Raw genomic sequence first — 24,273 nt, 5'->3', positions numbered from 1 at the left:
ATAGTAATATCACACAATATTCTGTGGGCCTCGAGAAATCACTGAAAACGCTCTGAAAACTCTGGCACTGGGAGCATCCGTTCTCCAAAAGTGGCTGGCACTGAATGAGTTAAGATATGGGTGAGGAAAGTGGAAATGTACAGTAGCACTCTGCTCTACCTCACCAACCGCTGTGGAGATGCCCTTAAGTCATATAGTTGATGGCTGTCTTCCAGGAGCGCCACCACACCAAGGTTCAGTACCAGCTGAAGTCAGAGAACCTCTCCCTGGCTCAGGTCTTCAGTAAGATGGAGCAGGTGGAGGAGGTGCTGGGCATCGAGGACTGCTCCGTCAGCCAGACCACCCTGGACAACGTGAGTCAGCATTTAGCACACTGGCAAAATGACATGTAAAGAACAGCAGGCAAATACCAACCATTCATAAACAAAGAACAACAGTCAAATACCAACCATTCATATTCATAAACAAAGAACAGATGCACATGTATTTTATTCATGCATCAAACAAGGAACATGCAGATTCACAGTTGAGTAGAGGATCCAAGACGTCAAACAGCAAACAAAGCAAAATTCACACCCACCCACCCACCCATCCCCCCCCCCCCACCCATCCCCCCCCCCACACACACACACACATACACACACACACACACACACACCAGATACATAATACAATTTAGAGCAAGACAACGTTGCTCATTAGAATATACCTCAGATAGACAAGTAACTATCAATTACACATAATGTGGATAGTATTTTCTTTCTTACATTTTTGTTTAAAGATGAAAAGGACTGCGACATTTTAATTAAACCCCCGAGCTCAACAACAGTCAAATACCAACTATTCATAAGCAACCTGATTTCCCTTTTTGCTTTGGTGCACATATTGTAGTTTATCTTGCTTGGTTCTCGTCGAAAAAATGATTTAAAACTGAAATACCTCAGACTATTAAAGTCCCTGGAAACCAAATTCAGAGATTTGTTTCTAAACACGCTTTAGAAATTAGTTGATTAGTACCATCTAGTACTGAATTGTGGCGTTAGACTGTTTTTCATTTTTTCACCATTTCTGTGATGATGCAGTAGTCATACTTATGGCCCCTCCCCTAACACTATATAAAGGCTGATCACTGAAGCGCCTCTACTTATGGCCCCTCCCCTAACACTATATAAAGCAGGGGTCTCAAACTCAAATTACCTGGGGGCCGCTGAGTGTCCAGTCTTGTCACAAGGGGGCCACTTCATGTATTAAAGAAAAAGAGAAAAATGCAACTCTTCGAATTCTCAACATTAACAATTTATTTGTTTATTTGAGGGACTTTTTCTTTTTTTTTAGGGACAATGCACACACACTAAATTAGGCAGTGTTAATTTTCAACTGTCCCTTGCAACTCCAGTTAGAATTAGAACTGATCATAAATGTCACTTGACAGCTCAGTAATCCGCTCTGCCACTGTGTTGGCTGAAAGGCTCATGTTGCTTCAGTGACTCTTTTTCTCTGGACAGACGACATTTGCAACCTGCAGCATGCAGTCTTTTAGAAACGATTCAGTAAACGGCAGCTCTTTCTTTAGCTGTGCAGCAGGTTTGTCCCTCTCATCTCCCCGGTAATTTGCATAGGCTACTGCTCTGCATGTTTAGTTGAATAATGTCGCTTCAGGTTATATTCTTTTAGTGAATGAGGCAGGCGGCGTTCCCTTTGAATCATATCATGAGGTCCTTGACAATATTAAGTCCTATATTTTCTTGATTTGACATGGGTATATTTTCATCATATGACAGAGTTGCATGGCGGATGTGTTTGTGTGTGGTTTGCTGTTTTGATGTAAAGTGCAATGAGTTTCCCTGCACAGTATATGAAATGTGCTATACCAGTCAAGTTTGACTCTCTGATTGTTCCAGGTGGTCCATCACTCCCATCATGTACCCTGCCTCCTTCTGGTTCGAGGTTCCCAGCACTGCCTATGTCTTCCTCATTGTCATCAACCTCTTCATAGGCATCACTGCCACGGTGGCGACCTTCCTTCTCGAGCTCTTTGAGCATGACAAGGTCAGTTTGACCCTCGTTACTGCAGCTTTTTATTTTGCCTGAGACAAATCTGCTTCCCAACCATCTCCAAAGCGCTGGCGTACTCTTCAGAGGTTGCTTATGTTCAACAGCGACTGTGAACAGCTGATTGTGTTTCTAAATGTACAACTTGGCCCGTTTCAATAGAACTAAATAGATATTCATACATAATATCTGTGTGGTTTTTGACTAGGAACTGATCATTCTACCATTGATATGTCTAATTGATTTTGTGTTTAGATAATCAGCGTGTTAGCTAGCTAACCGTAGTATCAGGTCAGCTAACGGGGAAGTCCCACCAGGAACGTCAGGTACGCGTTCCGGCTCCGACGCGCTCGTCGGAGCTGCTCGCGGGCATTTTAGTCAACGTGTGTGATCCCACCAGGCACGCAACAACGCGCATCAGAAGCGGCTCGACGCCCCGCTCCGCTAAAGATACGCGGCAGTTCTATTTTTCACGGATGACGCCTGGAAGCTGCGTCAAGCTGCACAGAGCAGATCGTTCAGCCCGGAAGTCAGACACAGCAACTGCACGAGAATCCGGTAGATTTTCATAATAAAACACCGTGTGCAGACCCAATACCGACTCCTTCTCCCCCCCTCCCCCTGTAGTCGTTCAAGTAGACGAAGAAATGCAAGAGTTCTCCTGCTGCTAACAGGCACTGTATGACAAATTAAGAAATAATTTCAGCCTACTTACTTACCCATGGTAGAAGCACAACAATCAAGGGAAAATGACCAAATCAAAAGCAAGTCAACGACAGACTGTGTTGTTTGTGTGTTGTGCTCTTTACATCCACCCCATTGTACACACAGTATCGCGCGATCTCGTAAATCCCGCGCGATCTTGTATCCAGCTGGCAGGCAGCGCTCGGAAGCGCTCCGCTTCTGAAGCGCGTGCGGTGGGACATGCCGACGTGCAGAAGACGGAGCAAAACCGCGGCGCAGACGGAACGCTGCGCAGACGGGCCTGGTGCGACCAAGGTGTAACCGTCTTGTTGTAAACAAGTATGGTAATTTACACTCTAGTTAACGTGTCTATAAGAAGCTTGTGTTAGTAGTAACATGTAGTTGCATTGGATTGCATTCGAATTGTATGCTAAATGACATATGGCACAATTGCAAATTAAAAAACAGCAGCAGCGTGCACACTCCAAAATAAAGTAAATCAAGGTGCAGGGCCAAGGTAGAAACTTAAAAAAGGAGAAAAGGCCAGCAGCACTCCACAATGTCCTTCGTGCGTTTAATAAGGTCTTGTGCAGCACAGCATCAACGCTGATGAAGGCTACCTGCTGTGCATCACTACACAGTCTTCATCAGCTAAGACCTTTAACCCTAGAACACTAACGTGATTTAAAGTCACACCATCACTAACGTTGGGTGCATTTCACCCGATGCAATATACCCCATAAAACATACTTCTCATCAAAATATCTTAAAGTACAACAATACATGGCAAATTGAGGTACTCTTCTTTTGTTTTTAAATGTGAAATATCACAAAAAACACAAAAAAGTATATTATGAGGGACACTATAAAAAATATGTCAAATTCGGGAAAAATGAGGTAATCGTTATAAAAATTTAAAAAACAAAACAAAACAGGAGCTCCCAACTTCTCCTTCGGTCCACCCATTCATGGGACTTGTGTGGTGAAAAAAAAAAAAAAAGTCACCACAATACCATTAACCCTAACCCGAAGATATTTTACCCTCTATCACTAACGTCGGGTGAAAATCACCCGAACACGTAGCCGGTAGAAAAAACCATGAATGGGAGCAGGGAAACAAACTTACATTCAATGACGTCAGTGAGCATCCTGAAGGTACCTAAGGACCCGCCCACCTCAGACAGCAGCAAGACAATGAAAATCACGCGAATTCAATTGTCCGGGTGAAAATCACCCGACGTTAGTGTTCTAGGGTCAAGAAAGAACACACATTAGGACTAAATGGGAACAATTTCACAGATCCTCCCCCTCCCTCCAAAATAGAGCATTGTGGAATAGAACGAGGTGGTTTTGTGTTGCAGCACTATCAGAGTTAGCCTGTGGGTGCTTCTGTACGTATTCCTTCACTCCCTCGGTTTCTCCTCCAGGATCTGAAAAGAGTCAACAGCTACCTGAAGTCCTGCTTCCTCATCTTCCCCAACTACAACCTCGGCCACGGCCTGATGGAGATGGCCTACAATGAGTACATCAACGAATACTACGCCAAAATAGGTAAGGTAATAAGATGATTTTGCTCTTATGACATCACTATGACTGACAGTAGAATGACATCATCAGTGCCTATGACATCATCAGTGATGTCATAAGATGATATTACCTGTTCATTGGCACCTCAGGTGTTCATTGGCAAACTTCAGACAGGCCTGTAGGTACATAAACCAAAAACCTAACTATGTAATTTAGGGTCTTATGTGACTAATTGTAAGCCTCAAAAGGTTTGAGACATTAGTTTCAAGCCAAATCCTAAATATCGCCATTTCAATGTTTACAATTTTTCTTGAGGCAGCATCAAAAATACATCTATGACAATGTAATGTACGAATGCATTTAGTGTAAACACAATTATAGAATGCTTCATCATTTTGGAAATGAATGTGTGCGTGTCTGTGGGATGTCACCCAGGGCTGGTTTTCAGTGCAGTCCTTTTTCAGGTCCAGGCCCGGTTTTACAGGGGTGCAAAAGCACGCATTGCACCCTTATTTTAATTGTCTGCATGCTCAGTTGAAAAGAGTGGGGGGGGGGGGGGGGGGGGGGGAAATTATGTCATAATAATAAAAGATAATGTAGCCTAGTAGAGTGTTGTATGTTCTGAAATACTTATGTTGCAATATTCTTTGCTTAAACACTTTACAGCATTTAAAGAGATTATTTGGTCTTAACCAAAGGTACAATGAAATCTCCATGCTGCAGCTGCACACTTACTGTTTAAACTTGAATTATAATTGTTGTTTTTCTTTGTTCTTTGATGTGAATGTATGGCTTTTTAGAACCTATATGTAACATTTTAAGGTTGAGATAATTGTATTATCATTATATGGTCCAAATATTTCAGTAAAGCACTTGAAACACTTGAAATATTCTTGCTTGGCTGGTATCATTCTATTTGAAATGATGGTAAAATGCATTATTTTTAGTAAAATAACATGTCAAATTTTTCGGGCGGCCAGCCACCCGGGTCGGCCGGTGCATGTGCACCCCTTCCTATCTAGGATGCATCCCTAGTCATCTTGTTCTGGAACCGGCCCTGTTCAGGTCCTCCCTGTCTGCTTTTCAGTTGATGGTGTCTTGTTAAACAGACACTGAATCTGTGTTTTCAGGCCAGTTTGACAAGATGAAGTCTCCATTTGAGTGGGACATCGTGACTCGAGGACTCGTTGCCATGACAATCGAGGGCTTTGTCGGCTTCCTCATCACCATCCTGTGCCAGTATAACTTCCTCAGGAAACCTCCGTGAGTCTGTTAGCATGTTGGTGTATATAAATAAACCTCTGTGAGTCTGTTAGCATGTTGGTGTATATAAATAAACCTCCGTGAGTCTGTTAGCATGTTGGTGTATATAAATAAACCTCTGTGAGTGTGTTAGCATGTTGGTTTATTATAAATAACATGACATATAACATACTGCTTTGTGTGTACACGTGTACAATGGAATCTGATTAAATCTATTTACCGTACTTATTTATTTAATTTGGCGGGGGACAGTACAAGTCAATCAACATTTTAGTTCACACTTAAATGTAAATGTGTTAGCCAAGAGGCTAATTTCTGTATTCCCCAGGCAGGTCAAGAGCATAATCATTACAATAAACAAGAATACATGTTAGAAAAAATAAAACAGTATAAAAGTTAGTAAATATAAACAGTGCAGTACTATTAAAAATAATTAATAAAAACAATAATAACTCAACTAACTTAACTTAACTTATTTCCTACCAATATGGCGCTTTACAATACACACAGCTCATTGGCTGTGTTTGCTATGTGATTGATTGTGATCATTTGTGAATTTATTACAATCACCTGTTATTTTCCCATCAAGATGGCCATGTGATGATGCAACTGAATGCTATGAATTGCTCTCTCTACTTGCATGTAAAACCCACAGCTGGATGCAACAAGTCCAAGTGAGTTTGCTAGGGGGTTGTTGAAATGCATTCTGGGAAATGCAGTGCACTACCAGCCAAATGCAGCGCAAAATGCACTAACTGAAATTGAAGTAGACAAGGCAAGTTCAGGGGAAATGTGTACACCAAAAAACGAAACTACAGCAGCTCATCAGAAAATATCGATGACATAACAGTGAAACAGTATGTCCAGTAGGGTGGATTTATCCTTCAAGAATAAGCTGTCATTGCCAAGTGCTCCCTGTTTACATAAAGTGCTGTGTAAGTTTAACAAGTGAGTATACAATGTACGGTTACAGGAATAAGTTAGTGCCCGAGTAGAAATGAATGTGTGTGTGTGTGTGTGTGTGTGTGTGTGTGTGTGTGTGTGCGTGCGTGCGTGCGCGCGCGTGCGTGTGTGCGTGCTTGCGTGTGTGTTGATCCAGGAGAGTGCCAGTCAGCTGCCAGCCGATAGAGGATGATGATGTAGACGTTGCTTGTGAGAGGCGAAGAGTGCTGCGAGGAGACGCCGACAACGACATGCTGAAGATCGACAACCTCACAAAGGTCGCCACAGTTAATACAAAAACAATATCCAAATCGCAATATTGACTGCTGCAGTTTTCAAATCACTGGAAGTTAAAATTGTATCTCATGGCAATTAGTGTGAAATGCACACTTTACTTAAACATCAATAATTCTTGAATGGGTTGTCCGATTGGCTCACGGTAAATAAACACTAGAAGAAATCACACTTAAACAGCCTGTTGAAATCGAGTATTGATTGGGCAATTACCACGAGATCAAGCTGAAACAGACCTATCAACTTTGTTTCTGTGGATAAACTCCCCTGATTAGATTGAGTTTGACTGTCATATCAACAATTATTACTGTACGACACTTTACATTTTTCGCATGTTAAAATAGTGTTAACTTATCACAACAAAATCTGAAAAAGATGTGAACTGTTCATGTGACGTTCATCTGCGTGCACTCTTTGCCTTCTCGCTCAGGTCTACAAGTCCAGGAAGATGGGTCGTATCCTGGCCGTGGACAGGTTGTGTCTGGGCGTTCGTCCCGGCGAATGCTTTGGCTTGCTGGGGGTGAACGGAGCCGGGAAGACCACCACCTTTAAAATGCTTACCGGCGATGAGAGCACCACAGGAGGGGAGGCCTTCATCAGTGGAAACAGGTACAATACCGGGAGGACAGGCCCTTTCACTGTACAGGAATACACCCGGTTTTGGGGAGTTGTCCAGGTCAACCTCCGGCCTTCCATGTCAACACTTAAGCATGCACTATACTGAGCGATACTGTAGATCGCCTGATACTGACATTTGTCCAGAAATACCGTATGCACCAACTTATATACAGAGACTACGCTGAATGTCCAAGCAGAATGCAAGAAAGCAGCATCATACATGTATGTATTATTATGGATTATTATGTGTGGTGTGCAGCAGAGGCCTGCTACACGACCCGAACCTGACGGGACCCGAGACCCGATTCTGGGTATTGGACAGGTAGGGTTAAATAAACAGTTAGGGCTGGGGTCAGGTAGGGTTAAATAAACAGTTAGGGCTGGGGTCAGGTAGGGTTAAATAAACAGTTAGGGCTGGGGTCAGGTAGGGTTAAATAAACAGTTAGGGCTGGGGTCAGGTAGGGTTAAATAAACAGTTAGGGCTGGGGTCAGGTAGGGTTAAATAAACAGTTAGGGCTGGGGTCGGGTAGGGTTAAATAAACAATTAGGGCTGGGGTCAGGTAGGGTTAAATAAACAGTTAGGGCTGGGGTCAGGTAGGGTTAAATAAACAGTTAGGGCTGGGGTCAGGTAGGGTTAAATAAACAATTAGGGCTGGGGTTGGGTAGGGTTAAATAAACAGTTAGGGCTGGGGTCAGGTAGGGTTAAATAAACAATTAGGGCTGGGGTCGGGTAGGGTTAAATAAACAGTTAGGGCTGGGGTCAGGTAGGGTTAAATAAACAGTTAAGGCTGGGGTCGGGTAGGGTTAAATAAACAATTAGGGCTGGGGTCAGGTAGGGTTAAATAAACAATTAGGGCTGGGGTCAGGTAGGGTTAAATAAACAGTTAAGGCTGGGGTCGGGTAGGGTTAAATAAACAGTTAAGGCTGGGGTCAGGTAGGGTTAAATAAACAATAGACCCTTCTCATGGGGGCCATTTTGTGTCGAGAAGCCAGGGTAAACACAGGTGCAAGCAAAACACTAATGAGGGTTTCCAAATCCCAATCATGGAAGTTGGAAACCCTCATTAGTGTTTTGCTTGCACCTGTGTTTACCCTGGCTTCTCGACACAAAATGGCCCCCGTGAGAAGGGTCTATTAGGGCTGGGGTCGGGTAGGGTTAAATAAACAATTAGGGCTGGGGTCGGGTAGGGCTCGTTATGGTCACAGAGAATGTGGGCTCTGGGTTAATTTCCAGGCCCGGGCAGACCTCTAGTGTGCAGTAGTGTGTCTGGTCATTTTGGACAAATTAAATATGTAAGGGATAATGTATTGTGAGCCGGTGATTACTGGCGAAATAATGACCGACAGGTGAATGATTGAGCCCGACGCGCAGCGGACGGCTTAATCATTCACCTGAAGGTCATTATTTCCAGTAATCACCGGCTCACTATACATTATCCCCCTTAGAACACGGCCTACAACTAAATCATTCAATAATCTGACAAAAATAATTATTCAAATAGATTTTTTATTAGCGTTTTCAACGACAAAGCGGTTTCATTCGTAATTGGCACACAAGACACCACAGCTGCAACTGGTTGGCCTAATTAGTAGTGTCTGCTGACAAAAGGCTCTTATCAACTGATTAATCCAGGTGTGGCAGAGCAGCGGTCGGTTGTCGAGAAATAATGACCGGTGAATCTTGTTGATTGACCAATCAGAATCGAGTATTCAAGAGAGCCGTGTTCTAAATATATATATATACTGTGAAGCACCCTATAATGTCAAACTAGATAACTACCAAGGCCAGGTACGAAATCAATAATGTTGTGTGTGTGTGTGCGTGCGTGCGTGCGTGCGTGCGTGCGTGCGTGCGTGTGTGTGTGTGTGTAGCATCCTGAAGGAGCTGTTGCGTGTCCAGCAGAGTATCGGCTACTGCCCACAGTTTGACGCACTGTTTGAAGATCTGACGGCCAGGGAGCACCTGGAGCTTTACACTCCCCTCCGCGGCATTCCCTGGAAGGACCAGGAGAGGGTAGAAAACACACACACACACACACCACTCACACACACACACACCACACACACACACACACACACACACACACACACACACACACACACACACCACTCACACACACACACACACACACACACACACACACCACTCACTCGCACACGCACACACACACACACACATACACCCACCACACACACACCATACACACACACACACACACACACACACACACCACTCACACACACACACACACACACACACACCACACACACACACACACACACACACACACACACCACTCACACACACACACACACACACACACACACACACACACACACACACACCACTCACTCGCACACGCACACACACACACACACACATACACCCACCACACACACACCATACACACACACACACACACACCACACACACACACACACACACACACACACACACACACACACCACACACACACACCACTCACACACACACACACACACACACACACACACACACCACTCACACACATACACACACATACACACACACCATACACACACACCACTCACACACACACGCACACACGCACACACACACCACACACACACACACACACACACACACACACACACACCCCGCTGAACCTCTTTTAAAGCTGCTCTAGTTAATAGTTGATGTCAAACTACACCTGCAAAGTGGGGCAGTAACACTTTATAAGGGTACATTAATTCACATTTAGTTCATCCTTAATAAGCTACCTGCTTAATGAGCAGTAACTACTAGAGGGCACACTATCTCATGCCTTCTGGTTCTGCCCTTCTTTAACGGGATTCTGGGCCAAAATATTTGACTGGTACTCTAAAGGCCTATAAAATAACCCTGCAGCCGGAGGCAGAACTCGCCATCTTCGGCTGCTCGGAGTCCTCTCTGGACTTCCCTACAGCTGTGCAACAATCTCTGACACTGGGGACAACTGTTGCCAAAAAACTAATTCTGAAGGAATGGAAGTCCTCCTCACCTTCTTTTCACGTGTGGCTGATGGACATGATCTCTGTTGTACACATGGAGAGACTCAGGTCCCTGAGAACCGACTCGCTTAAAAGGTTCTCGGCTATCAGGGACCCGTTTTGGGCCGACTTTGACGAGGTTAACAATGACTAGTGACTGAGGTTGGGGGTAGCGGATGGCTTGTTCGGTGGGTATCTCATGGACCCCCTGTATGGGATCGCATGCATGTTGTCTCTTGCAAATACATAAGCACCTTATGCGACTGGTAGCACCATGTTGAATGTTGATGTCTGTATTTTTTTTTCTTTTTCTTTTCCTGTGTCTGATCCCGTTTGTCTTGTTCGTTTACTGTTCTATAAAAACTGAAAATAAAATATTGGGGGGGAAAAGCATTAAGTACTGTAACCTTTAATTAACAGCCTTGAATGTAAGCTTTCTCTACCTTTAACTTCAGTGTCTTCATGCCTCAACCCAACCGTCCAGAACACCATTAGATTACGAGACACTAGGGGTTGCATTGACTCGTCGAGACTAGGGATGTAACGATAACCGGTTTTAATGATAACCGTGATAAAATTCCTTATGATAACCATACCCTTTCAAATTTTCATTATCATTAAAACCGTGGTACCGTGATTACAGTGCTTTGAAAAACATGGTAAATACTGTCCATCAACTAAAGTTGGCAACAGTCTCCCAGATGCAAACGTGCAGCCTTGGAGAAATGATTTCAGTGAGTGTATCAATCCTTTTTGGGTCTGAGTTTTCAATATAAAACGTAAAATGATTTCAGTGAGTCTCTCAGTACTTTTTGAACATTTTCATCAATCTTTTATGAATACCGTGATAATACAATAACCGTGATCATTTTGGTCACGATAATCGTGATGTGAAATTTTCATACCGTTACATCTCTAGTCGAGACATCGACATAACTACCACAAGTCGACGCCTACCGGGATACGTCGATTCGGCGCCATGTGAGTCGCGACGCGCTTCGAGATTTGTGCTGCCCCAGGCAGCAGCCTGTAAGAGCTGCCCTTAGCGCTCTCCTCATCCTGCGTCTTTTACACACATTTATATATATTTACTACTTTTTCTAGATTTATTTGGTAATCAAAGTAGTAAGCTACATTATTTGGCTTATAACTATATTGTGGCTTCACACGTTTGTTGTTGTTTTTCTCGCTATCGGAGTACTTTTATTGTTGCGAGCGGGTCCATAGCCTACTGACGTTACAGAAATCAGCTGGGACGTGTTCAACAGCTATGAAAACAGTGGGCACAGTTTTGCTATGGTTTCCAGGTTGAACGTCATGTTCCCTCGCATGATTCAGTGCACCAGCGTTTTTGCAACGTGTTGTCGGGGCTGAACTCAACCCCTATACTGACCTATACTGATCCTCGGGGAGCCGAGAAGGAAATACAGGGGCTGCAGAGGAGGAGGGAGGGGCTGCAGAGGAGGAGGGAGGGGCTGCAGAGGAGGTGGGATGGGCTGCAGAGGAGGAGGGAGGGGCTGCAGAGGAGGAGGGAGGGGCTGCAGAGGAGGAGGGAGGGGCTGCAGAGGAGGAGGGAGGGGCTGCAGAGGAGGAGGGAGGGGCTGCAGAGGAGGAGGGAGGGGCTGCAGAGGAGGTGGGATGGGCTGCAGAGGAGGAGGGAGGGGCTGCAGAGGAGGTGGGAGGGGCTGCAGAGGAGGAGGGAGGGGCTGCAGAGGAGGAGGGAGGGGCTGCAGAGGAGGAGGGAGGGGCTGCAGAGGAGGTGGGATGTGCTGCAGAGGAGGAGGGAGGGGCTGCAGAGGAGGAGGGAGGGGCTGCAGAGGAGGAGGGAGGGGCTGCAGAGGAGGAGGGAGGGGCTGCAGAGGAGGAGGGAGGGGCTGCAGAGGAGGAGGGAGGGGCTGCAGAGGAGGTGGGAGGGGCTGCAGAGGAGGAGGGAGGGGCTGCAGAGGAGGTGGGAGTGGCTGCAGAGGAGGAGGGAGGGGCTGCAGAGGAGGAGGGAGGGGCTGCAGAGGAGGAGGGAGGGGCTGCAGAGGAGGAGGGAGGCAACGGTTTCAGGAAGAGGAGAGATAATGTTACAATATACAAATACACCATTTCTATCCAGAGTTTAGCTGCCAGAGTTTAGCTGCCCCGGGGGGGGGGCAGGGAAAGGCCCTTGAGAGCGAACTCTCATTTACAAGAGCGCTCCATTACAAAGAAACACATACAGAAATGTACAGGCAGAGAAGAAGAAAACAAAACGATAGATGCAGATGATAAAACATTTTCGCTAAAACAAGCTCACTCTTCGTGTACAGTGCTTTCGAGGAGTACTCTAAATCATTCCAGGGAGATCAGTTGCTCCAATTTTAAAGTGTCCTGACTGGAGCCGGTTTCATCCGTCTGGTGCATAAAAAGCACTGATATTGTATGTCTGATAACATATACCTTATATGTTATGTATTGCACTACTTAAGTTACTGTACTTTTACTATTTTGTGTATTGTATTTTATGTATTACTGTACTTGCTATGTGAAATTCCCTGCACATTAATGCCTATTTAACTTAGCCTGTAAATTTCATGTACATTCAATGTAAACTCTTATTTAACTCCGACTGTAAATTCATGTAAATCCACTGCCTATTTAACGTCTATTTAACTCAGTCTGTAAATCTCATGTAAATCCAACGTAAATTCATATTTATCATCCACAGAACACTTCACCACTCATGTACATATTATACAGTATATATTTACTCGATTTGATTGCACTTGCAACTTTGCGATTGTCTTTAGTTATCTTCCTACTTCTTATCTCTGTATATTGATGTGACCGCTACGCTGCATACAGACACTAAGACAAATTCCTCGTATGTAACTTGCATACTGTGGCAATAACAGTGATTCTGATTCTGATTCTGATTGGACCCCATGAAGAATAGCCGTAGCATCCTGCTGCGGCTAATGGGGATCCTAATAAACTAAACTAAACTAAACTAAACATCACGCTACTACAGGATTTCTGGGTATTGAAATCCTCCCAATTCAAACAGTTACCTCTTGCTGCCACTCGGGGCTGCACAGCATGCAAAATTGCCTGGTCCAGCTTTCCCAGCTTGACGTGACCCTCTGCTCCTCCCCAGGTGGTCCAGTGGGCATTGGAGAAACTGGAGTTGTCCAAGTACGCAGACAAGCCTGCCGGCACGTACAGTGGAGGGAACAAACGCAAACTTATCAAACTTATCAACTTATCTGATTGGATACCCCTCCCTCATTTTCCTGGTGAGGATCTTGGAATACACGATTTACATGATGTCCGCTGCTACTGTGTACATTTTGATAATTCGTTTTTGCTAGCCTGGCTGAATGTCTGTTCGACCCATCGCTGTTGTTTTCCAGGATGAACCCACCACTGGTATGGATCCGAAGGCTCGTCGATTCCTGTGGAACTTAATCCTTGACATCATCAAGACTGGACGCTCGGTCGTGCTGACGTCACACAGGCGAGACAACCTCTCCTTCATCACGTTCTTTTTACGATCCCACTGGGAGATCTTCAGTGTGGCCTGTTTTGCCACTAAAGCGTAATCTGACACAAAAGGTGTGTGTTTCTCTTTCTTGTCTCGCTCTGCAGTATGGAGGAGTGCGAGGCGTTGTGCACCAGACTGGGCATCATGGTTAATGGCCGATTTAAATGCCTGGGCAGCATCCAGCACCTCAAGAACAGGTCAGAAAGGTTAAAGGTCAACATTTTGGCCAGCTCTCCTGTCCACGCCTAGGCCAAGATGGCCGCACGATCCTTTACAGTAAATCACAGGCTGTGAAATTGCGCTGCGGCTGAACCCTGGCCAATAGACCCTTCTCACAGGGACCATTTTGTGTCGAAAAGGCAGGGTTAAACACAGGTGCAAGCAAAACACTAATGAGGGTTTCCAACTTCCATGATTGGAATTTGGAAACCCTCATTAGTGTTTTGCTTGCACCTGTGTTTATTCTGCCTTTTCGACACAAAATGGCCCCCGTGAAAAGGGTCTATGGGAGAGAAGTCACAGGTTTTCAGCAGTAGAGGTTATGCATTCGACTTACGTTGAATCAAATGGTGTCTTTCAGGTTTGGGGATGGCTACATGATCACGGTGAGGACCAAGACCAGCTCCAGTGTCAAGGAGGTGGTCCGATTCTTCAACAGAAATTTCCCTGAGGCTGTACTAAAGGTAGATGACTCCATGTAGCTCCTGCGTTTGCTCCACTGCCCAAGACAAACTAGTCAAATTAAACTGCAGAGATGAATAGAAGGAACCATGTGCACATGTTCTACTGAACCGGAATATCATTTAAAAGTGAACCCGTTGATACCTGATGCAGCATTTGCGTGTGTATCCCTTTAAGACGGTCCGCGGTCTTAAAGGGATACACACACAAATGAGGGATACACATGCAAATGCTGCGTCAGGTGGGTTAAAGGGATAAGTGAAGGGATTCATTGCCAAACGGGGTAAAATGTATTTGTGTTAGGGTTGAAAGCCCTTTAAGATATAGTCTCTTAGAACAGACAAGTTGGCTTCCGCAATTTTCAAATGCTTCCGCCATACCGTCTGTACTTCGTAGGGGAGAATCATGCACCAACCGGAATGGGAAGTAGAAAGGCGGGTCTTCCGCTCATTAGTCCAATCAGAATCCAATATGCCGCATTTTTCGTGGACCCACGTGTCGTGATTGGTCGGATTCTGTCGAACTTCTTTCCTGTCTGAAGGTTTTTTTCCCAACTTCCTTGTGCATGTTCTGGGGGTGGAACGTACAGACTGTATATAGCTGCATTCGCTGGATGTAGATGAGACAGTCTGTTTTAAGAGACTATTTAAGATATGGGTGAGGAAAGTGGAAATGTACAGTAGCACTCTGCTCTACCTCACCAACCGCTGTGGAGATGCCCTTAAGTCATATAGTTGATGGCTGTCTTCCAGGAGCGCCACCACACCAAGGTTCAGTACCAGCTGAAGTCAGAGAACCTCTCCCTGGCTCAGGTCTTCAGTAAGATGGAGCAGGTGGAGGAGGTGCTGGGCATCGAGGACTGCTCCGTCAGCCAGACCACCCTGGACAACGTGAGTCAGCATTTAGCACACTGGCAAAATGACATGTAAAGAACAGCAGGCAAATACCAACCATTCATAAACAAAGAACAACAGTCAAATACCAACCATTCATATTCATAAACAAAGAACAGATGCACATGTATTTTATTCATGCATCAAACAAGGAACATGCAGATTCACAGTTGAGTAGAGGATCCAAGACGTCAAACAGCAAACAAAGCAAAATTCACACCCACCCACCCACCCATCCCCCCCCCCCACACACACACACACATACACACACACACACACACACACCAGATACATAATACAATTTAGAGCAAGACAACGTTGCTCATTAGAATATACCTCAGATAGACAAGTAACTATCAATTACACATAATGTGGATAGTATTTTCTTTCTTACATTTTTGTTTAAAGATGAAAAGGACTGCGACATTTTAATTAAACCCCCGAGCTCAACAACAGTCAAATACCAACTATTCATAAGCAACCTGATTTCCCTTTTTGCTTTGGTGCACATATTGTAGTTTATCTTGCTTGGTTCTCGTCGAAAAAATGATTTAAAACTGAAATACCTCAGACTATTAAAGTCCCTGGAAACCAAATTCAGAGATTTGTTTCTAAACACGCTTTAGAAATTAGTTGATTAGTACCATCTAGTACTGAATTGTGGCGTTAGACTGTTTTTCATTTTTTCACCATTTCTGTGATGATGCAGTAGTCATACTTATGGCCCCTCCCCTAACACTATATAAAGGCTGATCACTGAAGCGCCTCTACTTATGGCCCCTCCCCTAACACTATATAAAGCAGGGGTCTCAAACTCAAATTACCTGGGGGCCGCTGAGTGTCCAGTCTTGTCACAAGGGGGCCACTTCATGTATTAAAGAAAAAGAGAAAAATGCAACTCTTAGAATTCTCAACATTAACAATTTATTTGTTTATTTGAGGGACTTTTTCTTTTTTTTTAGGGACAATGCACACACACTAAATTAGGCAGTGTTAATTTTCAACTGTCCCTTGCAACTCCAGTTAGAATTAGAACTGATCATAAATGTCACTTGACAGCTCAGTAATCCGCTCTGCCACTGTGTTGGCTGAAAGGCTCATGTTGCTTCAGTGACTCTTTTTCTCTGGACAGACGACATTTGCAACCTGCAGCATGCAGTCTTTTAGAAACGATTCAGTAAACGGCAGCTCTTTCTTTAGCTGTGCAGCAGGTTTGTCCCTCTCATCTCCCCGGTAATTTGCATAGGCTACTGCTCTGCATGTTTAGTTGAATAATGTCGCTTCAGGTTATATTCTTTTAGTACGGCGATTTTCTCTTTGCAAATGAGGCAGGCGGCGTTCCCTTTGAACTCGACGAAAAAAATAATCACTCTCCCACTTCTCCTGAAACTGTCTGTGCTCGTCGTCATCAACCTGTTGCCAGATACTGCTGACGGTTTCCAGTACAAAGAGTTCAGAAACCGCCAAAATGCAAACAAAACAGCCCAAGGAACTGCACATCTATGGAAATGTATCTGGCAACCCTGGGGCCAGTTGCACCAACTGGTCTTACACTGGTCTTAAGCTACCGTAAATTCCGGACTATAAGCCGCACCTTTTTTCCCGTTTTTTGGGCTTTTTTGGCCCCTGCGGCTTATATAACGGTGCGGCTTATCTATGGATTTAAAAAAAAAAAAAAAAAAAAAAATCTCTCTTTTTTAGCACTCTTTCTAACTATCGGTATAAATCCACTTCTGTTTTAATTTCCTCTCTTGCCCTCTTTTCACCACACTGTATGACACTGTATGACACTGTATGACACTGTATGACACTGTGTGCACTGTAAATAACAACACAGGTGGTGTTGTGTTATGTTGTTTTGTTGAAATGTTAATAAATGGGAGCATTACATATGGTAATTAAACATTAAAACACAATAAAAAAAAAAAAAAAAAAAACATTAACTCATTGAGTGCCAGCCACTTTTGGAGAACGGACGCTCCCAGTGCCAGAGTTTCAGAGCGTTTTCAGTGATTTCTCGAGGCCCACAGAATATTGTGTGATATTACTATGTAAACACCGAACACGCAAAAAGAACAAGGAGACTCTATTGTATCATCAGCAAAAAAAAGTTTATTGATACCATTTTCCGTTCTTTAGTTATCAGCCGGAGAAGATAGGTCAAAAACAGCAAAAATATGCTTTTCTATCAGGAAGCTGAGATATTCAGCCTTTTGTGAAATGCATTATTTCAAGCACATTCACTGACTCTAGCTAATATTTTCTGATGATGTGACCTGGTTTAGTTCTGTGGTGCATGCGTGCCCCACCCCCCTGCCCCCCCCTCTCCCCGCCTCTCCCCGAGTCAGCTGCCAACTCCTCCCCACACGCACAAAGTCTATTCGGAGCCTCTGTTTTTGCGCCGCGCAGCTCACAGCAGCAATGAGGAAATGCCCAACGCGACTGCAGATAAGGGTTGGCCCTTCGGCGTTGGGTGCTGCCTTTCTGGTGGGTACTTGTGTGAAGAAACTATGCAGACAGACAGACAGGCAGAGGAGCTGCAGTTGTGTGCGCGGATTGATTGCTGTTGGCAAGCAGCCCAGAGCCATCTACATGATGGCTCTGTCGAGCGCGGTTTGTCTTTGATCACGGCTTTGTGAAGGCTGTATTCCTGACACTTCTGTCATCTGGAGAGCACTGTCGCCACCTAATGGCTCGGTAAAATAGGTTATAGACATTCAACATGTCCCAAAATGTTACAGGACATAGATCTGGCTTCGATGGACCCCCCCCCCGTCAAAAAACGCAATTGACGACAATCGTCGTCTTTGGCACTCTACGTCAGTATTTGAATTGACGACAGCTGTCGTCATTGGCACTCAATGAGTTAAAAGACCCGCGGCTTATAGTCCGGTGCGGCTTATATAAGAAAAAAATAGTCAACTTTGAAGGTGCGGCTTATACACCGGTGCGCCTTATAGTCCGGAATTTACGGTAAGTTGGTCGTAACTTTACGACCTAACAGCTACGCCGGTTGCACCAAGAGGGCTTAAGCCTTCTTTTCACTACGCCCAGGCGTAACTCCTACGCCTGGTCAGGAGGAGGCGTAGAGCCTGCCTGTAACAGAGATCTCCGTGTCTTATCAGCGGAGACCTTTTTGAGTCCTTACCGTCATCGTCATAACACAGCCAGTTCTCTGTCTTTGAAGCACGATGTTAACATTATAACTAACTAGTTGTGTGGCTTAGCCTTCCCAAATGTTGCCGTAATTTTTTTTTGAATTTAATACATAGAATTGGGAACGTTACATTCAATTTCATTCAGACTGTCTGTCTGGCTCAATCGCCGCCATTTTTCCCCCGGAGCGAGGGAGGGTGGGAGGAGTGTAGTGTAGTGATGCACTTACAGTAGTGGCTGAGAGAGCGTAGTGGCACAGTGCGCTCCAAGCAGGTCGCGAGGCACACATCATCCAATCAGGGTGCATTCCCTGGCAATTCACATGGACGCGCATTGCTACGACCAGCGTAGTTAAGACCAGACGTAAGCCGTGTTGGTGCAACAGGCGTAAATCCACTCTAAAGACTGGTCTTAACTAAGACCGACGTAGGAGTTACGACCAGGCATAGTTAAGACCACTTGGTGCAACCGGCCCCTGGTGTGAAGTGCGGCTCGTCTGCATTCGGCAGCGCCTTGTCCACGCGCCTCGGGAGCGCCTCGGGAGCGCGCTCTGTGCTTTCATTATAACTTGATATCAAGTCGCGGGCCGTATTAAATCGTTTTAGGGGCTGTGTCTCGCCCGGGGGCCGTACGTTTGAGACCCCTGATATAAAGGCTGATCACTGAAGTGGCTCTACCCTGGAATTAAAAAAAAAATGCATCAGAATGTATCAAGTTGTGCAGCACTGGAGGGGGGAGGGGAGTGGGGCAGAGCACTGGGGGCACTTCAGCTGACCCACAGCAAACCCACAGTTGCAGAGCAATAGAATACTGCTTATTCTTTCATGATCTTGAAACCTAATTTGCTGTACTTGGCGACATTTTTAATCTGGCTGGGTGGTTTATAACACATCTTTCTGTGGTGTGACTGACAAACTCAAAACACTTTTTTCTTTTGTTTCCATGGGCTTTAAGGATCAGGACACCAGTACACATGACTATTCCCTCCCCTTTCCTTCCTAGGTGTTTGTGAACTTCGCCAAGAAGCAGAGCGACAACCTGGAGCAGCAGGAGCCGTCGCCCCCTGGCGGCGGCCAGTCGCCCCTGCAGCGCATCCTGAGCCTGCTGAAGCCTCGGCCAGCCAACACCGAGCTCAACGCTCTGGTCAGCGAGGAGCCGGAGGAGCTGGAGAGCGACGACGACGAAGGTCTCATCAGCTTCGAGGAGGAACGGGTGAGGAGAGAAGGAACTGCCAGATATGAGTTTTTAACGGACGATACTGATCGCGATAGTTTTGGATTGAAGGAGCTGATAGCTTATGTATTATTACCATATGTCATAATCAGGGTTCACACACCTTCGTAAACGTCAAATTCAAGGACTGTGCATTGGGGGGGGGGGGGGCGTCAAGGACTTGAAAGTTTTTGAAAATAGACATAAATAGACTTGGGTCATTAGTCGGGTTTCCATCCACCTGTTTTGATGCGAAATTTCAATTTGTGCATAAAAAAATTAGTGGAAACGCTTTTGCTAATTCGCAAAAACCTCCAAATATCGCAAAAAAGTTTTCACGCTTGAGGGAGGCGGAAAAGTCGAGTGTATCGATAAAAAGAAAATGCGAAACGTGCGGTGGAAACAGTTTAAGCGATATACTGTTGTCTCTCCATTCAAAAACAACAGTTTGCCTTGATCACTGCAAAACATGACATGCCGTGTGTCGCCTCCACACAATGGGGCTACACACGGTAAATCATGGTAAATACACAGCACAATACCTGCTGTGGTAAACAGAAGAAGACTGGGATATTAACTTTAAGGCGACTCACTTATAGACTTGAATGAAATTGTATTCACCTACTATCTGCTCCGTGGATTACCATTTTACAATTTCGGAGCCGAAATTGTGGTTGGTCCACAAACGTTGCTATTTTACAATACTTTTGGAGATCGGGTTGGGATTATAACGTTAGTTTGCCGAGTCGCACCTGGTAATCTAGAAATGGCGTTGCCGCCAGCTTGTGAGATGTTGTCCCGGAATGTTCCCATATTTCTTTTCTTCTTCGAGAATGTATATCCATAGACGGCCATTATTGATAAGGTTGATACCAATGATGTCAATGAATTCACATATCGTGTCCCCGACATCACGTGTCCGACACCGCAGGGTCACTTTTTCAATTTGTTCAAACGCGCTCCCTGCCTAAAGGGGTCCGGTTGCAACCAGAAACGGCCCTTTTGACCAATCTAGACCTGCCTTGAGAGCATGCCGTGATGAGTCCAAGTCCAATCAAAGTCGTCAGTGTCGTGATACAGTATATTTTTCTGTGGCAAGAAGAAGAATGCTTTATTTTGGAATATGGAAGGAAGCACCTTGTGGACTGACGAGTGGGATTTGGTTTTGCAATAACGGAGGGGTCGCGGTGAGGTGAAAGCGCGTCTGGGGGAAGTGCCGAGTTTTGAGGTTGGTGGAAACCAGACGCAGAGTTGGTTTTTCCCGCTTTGGAGAGAATGTACGTGGCATGATTTTTTTTTTGTCCGGATCGGTGCCTCCCTTATATCAAGCCGACTTATTTTGACACTGTACATTTTGACATCTCTCTAATGGCTCTTTATACAGAATGCTCTCTTTTTGTGCTTTTTACATATTATTGTTCTGGATTCTGCCAAGAAGATCCTCTATCCGCTGGACTCAGTGTACCAGCTTCTTTTACAGTGAAGGTAATCCACATTATAACAGAACTGAAGTCAGCTCTCGTCACGTTCAGCGCTCTCTTACAGGATGTTCAATAATAACCGCACTACCATCACTGTGATACTTAAGGGAACTCTCAGATTCATACAGTCGGTTTCACTTTGGGAAGTACACGTTTTTATGATTTGCAGGAAAATCGTACAGGATTTGGGGTACCCCTCGTGCAAAATATCCACATTAACGAAAGGCAGACATAAGATGTTTTTTCCTGCCTCTGTACGTCGGCATGTGATTTCAACTGGTCTTTCTCATGAGGTGTACATTTTGTTGTCAACGTACTTCTGTCAAAAATGATTGTTTCACCATTTCTTCTTCACGGCTAGTAATTCCGGTCATATTTTGGTGATTATGTGGGACTTTTCGTGGACTTTTTTCCTACTTGAAGGGGTTGTCATTAAACAAGGAAAACTGAATGTTGTAATTTCTTTATTTTCCTAGAATGTAAAACTGGAGGGATTTTTTGCATTCATGCGAATATGAAATTGAAAAGTTAAACAGTAACTTTGAGTCAGATATGACCATGACCATCATTATGACCATGACACTGAACCGAAAACCTCAGTGGAGACTAATTTTGACAACCTGTCCTGTTGTCACTCCTAACCCATCTTCAATAATGACAGACTAGAAAGAAGGTACAAACAAACTTTAATGATACAATAAACAAAGATTTGGCGTATGACTCCATGATATGATGAAGCTCCTGAGACGTGAGGAGGATAGGATAGAGAATCCCCCCATAGGGAATTCTTCTGGAGCAGTGTTGGGCAAGTTACTTTCAAAATGTAATATACTACATATTACTAGTTACTTTAATTTGAAAGTAATAAGTTACTTTACAATATTACTGTCTGTGTAGAGTAACTCGTTACTTATTACACTACTTAAGCAGCAGCAGAATGACATCCCCGCCCCGGAACCATCCCAAACTAATAATTTAAACTGCCTTGAAGTCAGTGTAAACAATCCAAAATGTTTTTTTTTATTTTCCTTTGTTATTGTCATCTATAGTGGTTAAACTTATTTGCATAAAAACACACTTATTAGGAAATGATTGTATCGTTTAAAAACATTTTTTAATTCAATATGTAACTTGAGTTATTTGACAAAGTAACTGGTATAATATTACTGAAATCATATAAGTAATATTACTGAGTTACTGATAAAAGTAATGGATTACATGTAATATGTTACTTTTGTAATGAGTTACCCCCAACACTGTTCAGGTTGGTGGTTGTCAGGGGAGGAGGTGGGGCGAAACTACTGCTTCGGCGATGATCTGCAACTGAGGGGTGACGGCACATGGTGAGTTACGACATAGTAGAAAACATGGGCTCTGATATACTTCGGTTAGGTGAATGGCCAGCGAGGGAAATGTAGAAAACATGGGCTCTGATATACTTCGGTTAGGTGAATGGCCAGCGAGGGAAATGGAGTGGCTTGAGCTGATTGGTTATTGGCCAGAGAGGGAGAGCGTGGGAGACTGTGATTGGACGAGGAGAGAAGCATGAATAAGTGATATCTGAACAAGACGTTGACTGCAGAGGGGTGAGAGATGGATGAAGGGGGTGTGCATGCATATCAATGAATGGGATGATCCAAGATATAACCATTATATATATATATATAACCTAAACAAATTCTGCCGACTTTGTTGTGCAGTCCTTAATAAATGAATCCGGCAATGGCTGAAGTAGTCTTCATCATTGAAATTAGTCAGACATCACAAAAACTGACGTCTGTCACAAAGAGAAAAGGTAGCCACCTCCCATCAGAATTCAACAGTGCGGGCAAGGCAATCATGAATCACGTGATTCATGAGTCATGAATCACGTGACCAGCTTGTCCCTCCAGCAGTCTTAAACATGACGGCAGTCTAATTTTCATTGATTTATTTCACACGGACAGTGCATAATAAACAGTGCATGTTAAAAACAATAAATATGCCAAAATTAGCCAGGAAGCTAGTTTCCACCTGCAGTCCCTGGCCAGCTGTGAATTTGGCAGCCAAGTACATGTCTCATCGTCGTTGACACATGGTTAATGGGTCAGCGTGGGGGAAATCTTCCAAGTTTTTCCCAGGCAGCACACAGCATTTTGCTGCTAGCCCAGCACAGCAGAGGAAGGCAGGGGACACGGGGCCCTGCTAGATGTTCTTTGAACACACCATGTTGACTGACCTGAAGATACAGCAGGACTCCGGGTGCCTCAGGGACCTCTTGGAGCCGCAGCACCTTCTGCTGGTGAGTCAGATCATTAATTAATTAATGATTAATTAATTGCTATGTTTATTCTTATACTTCTGTAAAAGTGTATGTACGTCAGAAACCATAAGGCAGCAGCCAAACTTTGCACATAGGTTGGAAATGTCACCCACAAAAAAATTACACCAATCTAACTACCAAATTCTGGCGATATAACAGCCCATTTCATGTTTTTAGGCCGGAATTGGCCGGAAAACCAGGATAGCCTCGATTTCTATTTTTCTGCGCCCGTAGTCGAGCTGAACAGATCAGATCAGGGCAGTCCACAGTCAAAAGATAAAACAAGGCAGATGGTTGTTAAAAATGCTCCAATGATACTCGGTACTCTGGGCGGGGAACTGTGATCCAAAAGAAACAATAATGACACACTGCAATCACCAACAAAACATGCAAAGGCTGACTGCCCATCAATCTGGCTTTACCTTGGCTTAAATGACCACTGCCCATCAATCTGGCTTTACCTTGGCTTAAATGACCAGAGTCAAACAACGCTCCAACTGGTACTCTCAGCAGTCTCACTAGGAGTCAGGGAAGACGCAGCCTAAAATCATGGAACAAAGTCAGTAAACCACACACCTTTAAACCTTTAAAATAGCCAGAGTACCATTCTCAGTTGGAGGGAGAGGCCAGACCTAGTTTCTCTACCCACCT

The 24,273-nt window shown here is 44.5% G+C and overlaps 1 protein-coding gene across 1 annotated transcript in view; it reads left to right on the top strand.

The window, feature by feature from the left end:
- The window catches only part of LOC310798158 (ATP-binding cassette sub-family A member 2-like), a gene marked incomplete at both ends in the record, with an annotated part of 105,623 nt that overhangs the window by 52,011 nt on the left and 29,339 nt on the right, over positions 1 to 24,273 (top strand). The window contains 13 exon segments of the mRNA XM_083660633.1: positions 1,902 to 2,049; positions 4,164 to 4,292; positions 5,399 to 5,526; positions 6,626 to 6,746; positions 7,193 to 7,371; positions 9,253 to 9,394; positions 13,511 to 13,597; positions 13,599 to 13,649; positions 13,767 to 13,870; positions 14,002 to 14,094; positions 14,478 to 14,580; positions 15,331 to 15,468; positions 19,630 to 19,839. Of these exon segments, the coding sequence (XP_083516759.1) occupies positions 1,902 to 2,049; positions 4,164 to 4,292; positions 5,399 to 5,526; positions 6,626 to 6,746; positions 7,193 to 7,371; positions 9,253 to 9,394; positions 13,511 to 13,597; positions 13,599 to 13,649; positions 13,767 to 13,870; positions 14,002 to 14,094; positions 14,478 to 14,580; positions 15,331 to 15,468; positions 19,630 to 19,839 (1,633 nt within the window).

This window comes from Poromitra crassiceps (assembly GCF_964638095.1).
Source record: "Poromitra crassiceps genome assembly, chromosome: 25".
In the NCBI taxonomy this organism is placed as follows: Eukaryota; Metazoa; Chordata; class Actinopteri; order Beryciformes; family Melamphaidae; genus Poromitra; species Poromitra crassiceps.
The sequence above is the reverse complement of the archived record's forward strand: the minus strand, read 5'-3'. Positions and strand labels throughout refer to the sequence as shown.